Source organism: Peromyscus leucopus, chromosome 5 (genome assembly GCF_004664715.2).
Source record: "Peromyscus leucopus breed LL Stock chromosome 5, UCI_PerLeu_2.1, whole genome shotgun sequence".
Classification (NCBI taxonomy): domain Eukaryota; kingdom Metazoa; phylum Chordata; class Mammalia; order Rodentia; family Cricetidae; genus Peromyscus; species Peromyscus leucopus.
Window position 1 is genome coordinate 76629894 of NC_051067.1, and position 12915 is coordinate 76642808.

A 12915-nucleotide genomic window follows, 5' to 3' on the forward strand; every position below is an offset into this window, starting at 1 on the left:
TGGGAGCATTACTTGGGGACAACTTGAGTAGCATTACAACCTACATGTTGGTTTTTTTGGGGATTTTGTAGGCCAGGTACAAAGCAGAAAGTGCATAGAAGATGTGATTCACTTTGCCTGGGAAGAGAAGCTTTTCCTCCTGGCTGATGAGGTAAGAGCAGTCCCAGAGATGGGTGGGCAAGCTCAGAGAGGGAGGGGGCAAGCCTTCCCTTATAGGGGAGGGACCCAGGTCTGATTATTCTATAGCCAGAGAGAACTTTCTAGGCATAGTGATTCTGGGTAAGCAAAGGTGAGGATGTTCATTCTTAACCTATGAATTTGGGACTAAAATTATCTCTCTGTTGGCTTGGACTCTAGTTACAGTGTACACACACACACACACACACTCTCTCTCTCTCTCCATATATGTGGAGAAAGGGAGACTGAGACTTTGTTATGTAACCCAGGCTACCCTAGAACTCACTGTATAGGCCAGGTTGGCTTTAAACTCACAGCAACCCTCCTGCTTCAGTCTCCCAGTGTTGACATTACAGGTGTCAGCTTTAAATCACTTTAAACTGGGAGGAGGAGGAGGAAGAGGAGGGTGACGATGATGATGATGATGATGATGATGATGATGATGATGATGGTCACAGATATATGGCTGGACTCTAGATGTAAACTATGTCTTCCAAATCCTTCTCCTTTCATCTCTGTATGTCAGCCTCATACACAGACTGATTATCTTCCCAGCCTAGAAAGCAGCTTTTCATCCTTGTAGTTCCAGCAAGTTTACACCTGATTGGTTCAGCTTGAGCCACAATTATTGAACCAATCACTATAGCCTGGCATTGTAACATGCAAATTGACCAGGCCCAGGCAAGGTGCAAGTTTGTCTGTTCTGCCCTTCCCAGACTTCCACCTAGAAAGGTAGGGAGGGCCGTCCCTGAGGGAAATCCATGGGCTCCTACCTAAGAGTGGGGTGTAGCTGCCCTGTGTCAAAAATGGCTGATGCCACTCTGAAGGTGCAGCTTTGTAGTTCTCATCGTCTATCTCATTTACTCTCCGACCGTCTGCGAGCCTGTGAGGATCTCGGGTCTGTAATCGTGAGGCCTAGGCTTGCCCGTTCTTTGTCTGCTTTGGAAGAAAGGAACTGAGGATCCATTGTATTCCATTGCCACTTTACCTTCATCGCTACGTGTTTTCTGGTTAGCCGTAGTTTCTAGAATACTGCTTTCTTTTCTCCTTAAGCATTCCGCTCTATTACCACATTTAAATTGCCATAATTAATCATGGACCTAAAAACCTTAATTTCTAAAGAAAAAGAGGCCGCAGAGAGACCTGGGGGTTCCTTATGACAGTGTACTAACTACCCCACTGGTCCAGGAGGCTGATTTCCCTGATGATGGAACAGGCAGGGTGGTACGTGTAGGCTGGGAGTGCTAGATCTAGAGACAGGGAAGAACAAACTGAGTGTGGGTTCTGCTCTGGCAAAAAGAACAGAGGCAAAGACAAATGATTCCAAACCTCGTAAGTGGCATGAAGGACACCCGGTGGCGGTTACCCCTAAAAGAGAGAAAGCAGAGGACAGGAGGCAGCTGACACTGTTTCTGTCACTAGAGGAGTGAACAATGCTCTAGGAGAAGCGTTTGCTTGGGCGGATGGGAGCCCTGGTGTCATCACTGGCCCAATGCCTTAGACAGGCGGGCTAGAGATTGGGTAGGGGCAAGTGTGGGAGATGTCAGGGAAGCTCCTAAAGTGTCCTCAGCTGAAGCATCCAGTCCGAGGCTTTTCCCTTGCTTGTTCTGAAAGGTTCCTTCAGGCACATTCTGGCTTCTCTGTGGAAGTAAAGCTGGGCTGGTTGGTTTGATCAAGGCTGGGCTTTGTGACCCACATCTGACGACCTGTACTTATTCACGTTGTACCTACGCACGACAGGTTCACCCTGTGCACCCCTCTTGGGTGTGGACCCTTGGCTACTCTCAGCCACAGCCTTTACTTGTTCATCGCTTCCAGGAGAACTCATTGCAACATTGGTCATGTTTCCCCTGCAGGTGTATCAGGACAACGTGTACTCTCCTGACTGTAGATTCCATTCCTTTAAGAAAGTGCTCTACCAGATGGGGCAGGAGTACTCCAGCAACGTGGAGCTCGCCTCCTTCCACTCCACCTCTAAGGGCTACATGGGCGAGTACGTTGACCTCCCCTCCTCTTCTGCCGCTGGCGGGTCTGTTTTCCCAGCACCGCTTCCTTCTGTCTGCCTGCTCCTCTGTTGGCCCTGTGGTCCACCCGCATGCTTGGAAAGCAGCCCTTATCCTTTGCTGCTGCTGTAAGTCAGGAGACAGGCTGCATCTCCCTGGCAAATAAATCTAGTGTAAGAACTATCCTTGTGCAGGAGCATGCAGCCTTGCTCAAAAGAAACCAGACTGTGAGCAAGTGATGGGAGTGAAAACAGGTTCCTCTAGCAGCTCTAAGCTTGGGATCTTCTGCTGTAACATGGGCGGAATCTGAGGGCCCATGAGGAGAGGAGTTGGGTGGACCAACTCTGTGGACTCAGCTCTGTGTCCAAGGCTGCCTTAGCACAGGGGGGATTATGAGGCCTAAGGGCCAGTTTGGGGCCCATCTTTGTTTGACTAGCATTTCCCAAGCACCCCGAGTTTGCAGCACCGAGGATCCTGCCGTACATAGCCAATACGTTATCGAGAAATGAAGAACTAGGCAAAGAGGAAAGTCATGTGACAGATGGAGAACTGAGGTCACAGAGGAGGTAGAAATGCCAGAGGGTGGGACTGGAGTTGGAAGAAGGGAGACATTTGGGTGAAGAACATTCTAGGTAGAAGGAGTGGTATATGAAGTCTGAAGAAATATTTTGCCTAGGTCATGGGAGCTGTCTTCTTAGAGTGTTCTTGGCTTAATTTGATGTAGACTAGTGTATGAATTAGGTTTCAGGGTAGGCAGCTATAACAATATGGCTCTAAAATATAGAGGCTCCAAAGGGGTGAGAATGTATTTTTGACATAATGATTCAGACCCCAGGAAGACAAGGCCGCACTCCTTGAGGGCATTTGAGGACCGTGGCTTGTGAGTCTGCTTTCTCAACACGCAGTCTCCATCTCGAGGATGAGCACTGTCTCCACCTCCCTGGAAGCAGGAAGGGAAAAGAAGGAGGAGAGCACTGGCTTTCCCTTGTAGGGAAGTGGCTTTGTCCTATCACATGTCCTATCACCTACCCCTGGCAAGAACTCAGCCGCAGCCGCCTGCCTGGTACCCAGGGTGTGCTGTTGTAGACTCTCGTGTCCAGTCTGCATTTGTGAGGTCTTCCTCTAACTGGTGGGTGTGCTCCCTCTCCTCAACTCCCCAGGTGTGGCTACAGAGGGGGCTACATGGAGGTGATCAATTTGCACCCTGAGATCAAAGGCCAGCTGGTAAAGCTGCTGTCCGTCCGTCTCTGCCCGCCAGTGTCTGGACAAGCCGCCATGGACATCGTTGTGAACCCCCCTGAGCCAGGCGAGGAGTCCTTTGAGCAGTTCATCAGGGTGAGTCTGCTTAGCCTGTCTGCGCCACTGCTATTGTCACGGTCATGGTAAATTAACAGCCACCGCTCCAGGTGGCCATACATTCCAGAGTGTGTCTTTGCGTGTCCGTCCACGTCCATCCTTCAAGGGGCACCCATGATGTTTCTTGGTGGCTGAACCACCCTCATGAGTTAAGTCCAAAAATGCAACAGAGAGTATGTTTAGAAGTGGGAAGACTTTCTGTGTGAATGAACGGACTCTTTTCTCTCATCTGTGTGCATCATAAGTGCGTAGGATCCCAGAAGGAGCGCCCCGTGTCTTGCAGACATTTTTGTTGCTAACCTGAAAAGAAGGGAAAGTAGATAGGAAGAACAACATCAGTTAAAAAAACAACAACAAAACCATTTTAGATGCTAGACTCTAAAAGTCAGTGCCCAGATGGTATAAATGCACCTCTCTCTGTCTCTCTCTGTCTCTGTCTCTGTCTCTCTCTCTCTCTCTCTCTCTCTCTCTCTCTCTCTCGGGGGAGGTTGTAGGGAGAGATTTGCTTGTTTATTTTTTGGACACAGGGTTTAATAGCCCTCACTGTTTTTGAATTCACGATCCTATAGCTTCAACCTCCCAAAGGCTAGGATTACAGGCATCCACTACCCACCCCCACCCCCGTACCCCTTTCCTTTATCCTCTTTTTTATAGTAAAATACAAATAACTAAACTTTTTTCTCTTTTTAAATACATGGTTCTAGCCTGCTGTAGTGAATGCCTCTAATCCCAGCACTTAGGAGACAGAAGCAGGAGGACTTCTGTGAGTTCGAGGCCAGCCTGGTCTACATAGTGAGTTCCAGGACAGCCAGAGCTACACAGTGAGACCCTGTGTAAACAAACAGTTTGGTGTCATTAAGGAAAGAGATTCAGATTGTGCAGCCATCTCTCCCATCCATCTCAAGAGCTTTTCCAACCTCCCCAATTGAAATTTCAGACCTAGTAAATACATAGCTTCCCACTCTCCGTTTCTCCAGTTCCTGGAAGCATGAATTCCTCTCACATTTGTATGTAGGAGTGGACTTATACAATGTTTGTTCTTCTGTGACTGGCTTATTCCACTTGGCACAGTGTCCCAGAAGAGTAGCTGTCTCTTTGGGATTGAAGGCTGGGTCTGAAGGCTGGGTCGTATGTCATTGCATGGACACACCATGCTTTGTTTCTGTGCTCATCTTCAGGACCCACCTTGTCACCCCGCTTGTACAGTAGTACTTGCAGGAAGCCTGATTGATCTGTTCCAGCTTTGGACGCTTTTCCAGCTCTGCTGACTCTGTTCTGTCTGGGTCCATATAAACCAAACTGACAGAGAATGCAAAGGGATAGTCCCTCGATTACGTGATGGGGCTAGGCTGATCTCCAGGGGGACCCATGACTCTCATAGAAGTGTTTCTAGGCTATTCCACCAGGGTCAGGGCCATTCAGACTGAATGAAAAAAGAAATCCCTAAAGAAAGACGTCTATCTGTCCATGTCCACCCTCTTCCCCTTGCTCTATTTACAGTGCTGTGCACACACAGTTCATCTCCTGTCAATGTGTTCTATTGCCTATGTGTTGAAAGAAGAGCCTCCCATAGCTTTTCTAGGATTATTGATATCTGTGCTTTCTGTCCGTCATCAGGAGAAAGAATTCGTTCTTGGAAATCTGGCCAAAAAAGCGAAGCTGACAGAAGATCTCTTTAACCAAGTCCCAGGGATTCAGTGCAACCCCTTGCAAGGAGCAATGTATGCTTTTCCTCGGATTCTCATTCCTGCCAAGGCTGTGGAGGCGGCTCAGGTCAGTGGAGAGCTGGCTGTCTTCCTGGATTCACTTGAGCTGTCTGGGTCAGGGTTGGCTTTTCGCTTTGGCGAGCAGTGGTGCTGGCCTCGGGGTTCTGGACTCTGATCCTCTTGGACAGCTTCTTAGTCGCAGCTGCCGCAGAGTATGGTGGTGTTAGGCAAGCACAGGCTAACCCCAAGTGGGAGTCCAGTGTGGCCAGTGCTGCCCTGCGGGTCGGGGTGTAGCTCAGCTGGTAAGCTGTTAAGACACCCTGTGTGCAGAAGATCTGAGTCTGGCTTCCAGCACCTACATGGTGCCTCACAGCCATCCATAACTCCAGTTTTAGAGGAGCCAACACCTTGTTTTGTTGTCTGAGGATATACGCATAGTACACAGTCCGACATCCAGGTAAAACACTCATATACATAAAATAAATTTAACAAACATTAAAGCAACAAGACATGCTGGTTCTGAAGGGCAGGACCCGAGTGGGGTGTGATAGTGACGGTGGAGAAGCAATGAGTTGTGTGTGTGTGTGTGTGTGTGTGTGTGTGTGTGTGTGTGTGTCTGTCTGTCGTCGTCGTCCCCCCCCCCCCCTGTTGCTGCAACAGTGATTCCTAAGCCTGAGGATGCCCAGTGGGTACCTTGGATTTGGGGAAGAGCCACTTCTAGTTCACGGAGGCTTCGAGGAGTTGAGCCTGCACCTCCAAGTCCTCAGATGGTGTTGCAGACCCCACTTCGAGGTTCAAGGGCACAGCACTATGTCTGAAAGTAGCATCCTCATGCTGCCCTGGAATACCTGACTACCTTGTTAGACAGACAGTCACTGGGAATTCCCAGACACACAGAATCAGACGCCCAGTGTCAGAACCTAGGCATCCCAGGGACTGTTATATAATCTTCTGTATTTGTTGCTGTTTTCATTGCTGTGACCAAACACCTGACAAGGTACAATGTAAGGGAGAATGGATTTATTTTGGCTCCTGGTTTATGAGTATAGCCATCTATGGTGGGGGAAGGCATGAGTCACTTCATGGAATTCAGAACTCAGAGGAAAGAGAAGCCAGTCTGTGTGTGTGTGTGTGTGTGTGTGTGTGTGTGTGTGTGTGTGTCTGTCTGTCTGTCTGTCTGTCTGTCTGTCTGTTTGCCTGTCTCCTTATATCCCAGCCCTTGGGCAGGTTGTCCACAGTCAGGACAAGTCCTGGAGTTACCTCCTCTGGAAATGCTTTCAGCCACATGCTTAAAAGTGTTTTCCAGGGGCTGGAGAGATGGCTCAGGTTAAGAGCATTGGCTATTCTTCCAGAGGTCCTGAGTTCAATTCCCAGCAACCACATAGTGGCTCACAACCATCTATAATGAGATCTGGTGCCCTCTTCTGGCCTGCAGGCAGAATATTGTATACATAATAAATAAATCTTTTTTAAAAAACGTGTGCTTCCCCAATGCCCTAGGCGTTTCCTAACCCAATCAAGTTGACTTCCTTAGCCGTCATTAGCAGTGTCAGTGGTGGCTCCGGGGCTCATCCCCCTCAAGCCTTCACTGGGTTTAAATCCCGGGCCTTGTTTGCAGATCATTTTTGTGACTTGGCACATGAATGACTTTGCACTGTGTCTGCAGTCGTGACTGTTCAGCAGTTAGTGGGATGGGGACAGGAAATACCTGGCCCCTTGAATGAAGATCGAGAGTGTCCTCAGATGTCTGGGCCCCAGAACCAGCTTCCTGACGGTGGCCTGGTATCTTGCCTTATTTTGTAAGCAGTAACTGGAGAAGGAAAGGCTCTGTCACAGAAAAGAGGACCTGGCATTCTGCATTCTGGTTCTGTCTGGCTTTGATCTCCCCACTCAACGGGGTCTTTATAGCCCAAGTGGGACTTGACTATGTAGGTCAGGCTGGCGCTGAATTCAAGGCATTCTTCCTGTTTGAGCTTCTCAAGTGCTAGGATTATAGGTATGAACCAAAACCAGCTCTGGCTTTGTTTTGGTTTTAATGTGTGTTGGTCTAGTGTAAAGCCAGGCATGAATCTCAAGTTTTGTCCTCCTCCTGCAGTCCCATAAGATGGCCCCAGACATGTTTTACTGCATGAAGCTCCTGGAGGAGACTGGCATCTGTGTCGTGCCTGGCAGTGGCTTTGGGCAGCGAGAAGGCACCTACCACTTCAGGTAAAGTATTTTCTGTGGGGGCGGGTGGTGTTGGTCCCTGGCTTGTCCAGGGAAACTTGGGTTCCTGCTTTAGCTGCTGATGAGTATGAGCCTCTGTTCTCGGTGAGTGGATCCCACCATGGCAAGCTCAGATCCTCTGTCAGAAAAAAAGGAAAACTAGGACACTGCACAGCCGTCTCCTCTAAGTATTCCTGGACTGTTCTGTCTTTCTGGGGCTTCCTGTCCCTTGCACACCCCATGTTTCTGGATGCATGGGACAAAGCCTGTGCCTTAGTTAGATTTCTGTTAGTATCGTAAGCACCATGACAAAAGCAACTTGGGGAGGAAGGTGTTTATTTGGCTCACACGTTACAGTCCACAATCAGGGAAAGCCAATGCTGGAACCTGGAGGCAGGACCCGAAACTGAGACCACAGAGGAACACTGCTCACTGGCTTCTTCCCATGGCTTGCTCAATCTGCTTCCTTATATAATCCAGGACATCTGCCCAGGGATGGCCCCACCCATGGCCCACTGGGTTCTTCCACATCAATCATCAGTCAAGAAAAGGCCCCACAGATTTGCCTGCAGGCCAATTGAATGGAGTTATTTTCTCAAGTGAAGTTCTTCCCAAATAATGCTAGCTTGTTTGGTCAAGTTGATGGGAAAACCAAAGAGAGCAGCCTGGCGCAGGACAGGCGCTCTGTAGCCCCTTGGCTACACTATGGGCCATGACACTACTCTAGGCCCCAAGGCCCGTTAAGGTCTGACAGAGTTAGATCTATATACTGAGAGGCCGTTCACAGCCATGCCTTGTCCAGCCCTGTGTAGATGTGAACATGGATTCCCCAAGTTGTTGAGCAAATGATCCACACCAAGGCAGCTCTGTTCAGAATACTGTCATTTCTTCACAGCTCCTGTGACAGTGTCTCTTGTAGCAGATGCTAAAAAAAGAAATGTCATGAGTGGCTGGCATCTGGAGCCAAGTCTTTGCTTAGTCAAAGATATGGGTTGTGTCCTAAGAGGGACAAACTGCCTCCCTGGCCCTTTTTACCCTTGGTCAGGTTCTCTGCTACGATTTATGATCCATCCATATAAGCTGGGATTGCAATTAGCTCAGTGGTAGATCATATGACGACTGTGAGTCCTGGGTTCCATGCCCAGCATACCACCCAAAGTGTTGTTGAGTTGGGAAGCCTGTTGTCAGGACCAGAGGGAGAGGTTAGGTTGTTGTGGCAACTGGAAATGTCTTTGAAGTGAAAGCTGTGATTTGAGGCTGGCTTCCTGTCAGAAGCTGAATACTGGGACACACACACACACACACACACACACACACACACACACACACACAACCAAAGAGTGAAATCTTTAAATTCTAAAAAAGACTAAGAGTCATACTCTAGGATAAGGACGTAGTTTGACCATTTGCCTAGCATCCATGAAAACCCGGATTCAATCCCTAGCACCACAGAACGGGGGAAATGGTCATATTCTAGAAAGTTCTCTATACTAGATAGAATGTGGGTGAATGTTAGAGCCAGATGTGGTGGTACATGCCTATGATGCAAGCACTTTAGGAAGCTGAGGCAGAAGGATTACTGCGATCTCCTCAAGGCCAGCCTGAGCAGCAGGGTGAATTCCAGAACAGCCAGTACCATATGAAACCATGTTTTATAAAGGAGGAAGAAAAGGGGGGTGGGGAGTAGAGGCAGGTAGAGCTCTGTGAGTTCAAAGCCAGTCTGGTCTACATGGCAAGTTCTAAGGACAGCCAGGGCTACCTAGAGGGATGCTGTCTTAAAACAAATATACAAGCAAATAACGGCAACAAAACCCGACAACCTTGGCACTGGCTTTCTGCGGTAATGAAAAATACATTTTGGTGAGTCCGTCCAGTTTTTGCTTTAGTAGACAGGTTTTACTGTAGTAGAAATGCCTGTGTGTAGATCACTATGGTGGTATGTGTCTCTAGGAGGCGAAGGCAGGAGGATTGCTCAGACTCAGGGCTTCATGGCTCGTCTGGGCAACGGATGAGAACGGAAGGAAGGATAGAGGAGACAGTAGTTTCACAGTGATAGGTGCTCTCCAAATCAGACAGGGCAGGGCTGTGTCTGTGCACAGGGCTCACCCTCCCACCCTCCTGACCTCGTCTCCACTCAGTAGTGCAAGGAATGTTGTTGGAGTCATCCTGTGAACAGCCAGGCTGATGTCGTTTTCTTTCCTGACAGAATGACAATTCTCCCTCCCGTGGAGAAACTGAAGACGGTACTCCATAAGGTGAAAGATTTTCACCTCAAGTTCCTGGAGAAATACGCATGAGAACGCCTCAGGCGCCAGAGGGTCTCGGTCCCAATGCTACCCAGGCCTTCCTTATGGACTCTGCCTCAGACCTCACGCAGGTCGCCAACCCTGTTCATCATCATTTTTCCCAGGAGACTTCTTTCTTTGTGCCTTGATGTTGAGAGCTCTCTTCTGAGCAAACAGTGATTTTGCAATGTCTCACAGGCCCTGTTTTTTAAATGCAACCAAAGCAGAGTCAGCTTGCTCGGCAGATGTGGCTGGAATTCTCTGAATCACTTCTGTTTGTTGTGTTCGGAACCTTCTTTTGGGTTTTGAGCAGCCAGGGTACACTGAAATAAGATAGTTCAGATCTGCAGAAACAAGCAGGTGTTGGGGAATGTGTGACTTAACGTGGTGAGGACTGGAAACCCGGAAATCAACTGTGAGATCCCTTAGCAGCCTGGAAACATAGTGTTTTGAACAGTAAACCTGTAAATCCAGCAAGAACCCAGAGAAAGCTTGTCATTCTGGTCTGGAGATAGGCATCTCGTCACAGACCAGAACACTAAAGTCAGCAGTGGCACAGGGGTCACATCAGATACCAGGCTAGATTCTACTGCACACGGCATAGGCATGGCCTAGGTCAGAGATCCTGAGGGGAAGTAGGTGGGCAGCAGGCTGCAAGTTGAACTGGGTCTTCTGAGCCGCATGGCAGGTGGTGACTGAGCACACTGAGCTTTGCACATGCTTTTGCTGCGACTTGGGATGTAAGGTCTCCCCAGGCTTCAGGGACACCGGGGAGAGCCCTGAAGTAGCTTGGTGATGTGAAGATTCTCTGTCGCACTGGTAACCTAGGGAGCGTTTTCTCCCAAGGGTTAGTCTGAGCTTTTGTACCTATTGCCCTCTGCTGGTGGCAGCAGAGATGAGCAAAGGCTAAAAATGCCCTACATTAGGAGGAGGTGATCTTTGTAAAGATCTGACAGTTAAGCCCATGCAGGTCTTTTTAATTGTTTCAAATTAAGTTTGGTTCATTTTGTAAATTTAGTTGATCACAGTGCCTGGTACACTGACTGCAGGAAGGAGTCCACAGTCTGAGTCTTCGTATTTCTCTCCACATCAGTTTCCTGCCTCTCTCTGATCTGTGGACATCATCAGCCATCCCTCCTCCATGTCACAGAGTAGCAGCCACCAAGCAAGTGTCTTTCTTGAATTAGTGCACTTGGGTGGAGCCATGTGCACACCAGGGAGCACCAGGCCAGGTTTTCTTCCCCAGCATCCCCTGACTGTTTACCTTCTTCATGAGAAGTGAGGGAAGCCATGACCGGCTCAGGAGCCTGGGGACCCAGTGAATCTGGGGGAGCGCAAGGAGCTAGAGAGAGCAATGTGAAGGACTGTGGGGTAGGACTGGAAACCTACCTCTGCACTGGGTCTCTGCAGGATGATGCAGTTTTTGAAAAGAACTTCAAGCTATTAACACTCATGAGCATTACATTACTGTGAAGGAAGCAGCCACGTTATTAACAAAATGGAATGTTCTGGAACTTTTCTTTAAAAAATTGAAAAGGCAGCATGTGTGCTTGCTAGGCACATAAACCAGATGTACTCCGGCGTTCTGAGATTCCTCAATGAAAGGTTAACTAGAAGCTAGTATATTTTTTATATTTTTGTAACAATTGCTTTTTTCATGGGGGGGTGGAAGGGTTAGTATTTATAGTCCTAACAAGTCCAATAATTTTTATAATTCTCTTCAGATTATAAATAATCCTCCAAATTTTGCAATGTTTACATGTTTTTTTTAAATGATGATAAATATGCTAGGTTTGCTTTTTAAATAAGACCTTAGGTGTTATGAGAGATTAATAACTTCAAGTAGGAATACTGGTTATGGTAGTTTGGACTTTCTACAGATCTTATTCCCATGCCTTTTCTGTTCCAGCATCACTCAAGAAAGTTGTTTGGGGTTTCCCTTAAGAGTCTACACCTGAGAGGTTTCTGTCTCTCCAGAGATGCCTGTGGGTGGTGCTGTGGAAGCCTGAGCCAGGCTGGACCTGGGGCAATCACACGCCAAAGGCATTGTTTCCGTTGGGTGTAAGAGCAGGTGCAGACCTGCCTGTTGTCCATTGTCAGTTCTTCAGGCCTCCCCCATGGAGGTCCTTGGTAATAGCTGTGCTGGGAAGTTCTGAACAATAAACTATGTGCCCAGAATGGTGACTGTTTAACTGTGTCAATTAAATCTAAAAGCTGAGTGAGGTTGAGTATGGTGGCATACACTTTAATCCCAGACTGGGGAGGCAGAGGCAGGCCAGTTGTCTATGAGTTGGGAGTCCTGCTTGATCTACATAGTAAGACCCTGTCTTAAAACAAAATCAAAAACAAACAAGCAAATAATAAATGAATAGGTGAGTGGATGTCACTAATTCTTTATATTTGTTCCTGAACAGCAAATCTGTTAAACATCCCAAGCTCCAACCAACAGCTTCTGGTTAGGGTTTGACTGTAAAGACGGAGTTGCCGAGCTGGAGCAGCTCCATGCATCTTTGAGTTTTTGCTTTGAATCAGTGTCTTGCTCTCTGGCTTCCTAGCATAATAGTTCTTGCCATGTGCCCTGGCTGGCTTCAGTCACTGTAGGCTGAGGACGCCCTTGAGTACCCTGGCTGACTTCAGTCACTGTAGGCTGAGGACGCCCTTGAATTCCTGGTGGTCCCCCCTTTGGTTTCTGAGTGCTAGGATCATAGGCATGTACCACCAGTCCCTGCTCTAAGAAGACATTAAAACAAATACAGACTTTGGCTTCTGCTGGCAGGGAAAAAAGAACTGATAGAGTTGGGCAGTGGTGGCACACGCCTTTAATCCCAGCGCTCAGGAGGCAGAGGCAGGCTGATCTCTGAGTTCGAGGCCAGTCTGGTCTACAGAGTGAGTTCCAGGACAGCCAGGGCTACACAGAGAAACACTGTCTCAAAACAAAAAACAAACGTGCACGTGTACACACACACACACACACACACACACACACACACACACACAAAGTAATAGAATCTTCACAGGGCTGGGAGGGGGAGAGGTGGGGTTAGGAGCTGATAAATTGGTGGGTGTGGGACAAGTGTATCTAAACAAGACATTATTATTAGTTTTACCCAGGTTTCCCATTCCACATCAATTTTGAAGTATGGCTTTCAAATGTAAAATTCTCCAAAACTAAGCTTTTTATAT

At 48.1% G+C, this 12915-nt stretch overlaps 1 protein-coding gene across 3 annotated transcripts in view; it reads left to right on the top strand.

The window, feature by feature from the left end:
- Nucleotides 1-11913, top strand: part of Gpt2 (glutamic--pyruvic transaminase 2) — a 34940-nt gene extending 23027 nt beyond the window's left edge. For all 3 annotated transcript variants that reach the window (XM_028893967.2, XM_028893969.2, XM_028893968.2), the window contains 6 exons: nt 72-151; nt 2034-2170; nt 3341-3515; nt 5154-5309; nt 7338-7450; nt 9654-11913. In XM_028893967.2, the coding sequence (XP_028749800.1) occupies nt 72-151; nt 2034-2170; nt 3341-3515; nt 5154-5309; nt 7338-7450; nt 9654-9744 (752 nt within the window). In that variant the 3' untranslated portion in view covers nt 9745-11913. The remainder of the gene's footprint in view (nt 1-71; nt 152-2033; nt 2171-3340; nt 3516-5153; nt 5310-7337; nt 7451-9653) is intronic.
- Nucleotides 11914-12915: the final 1002 nt, after the last annotated feature.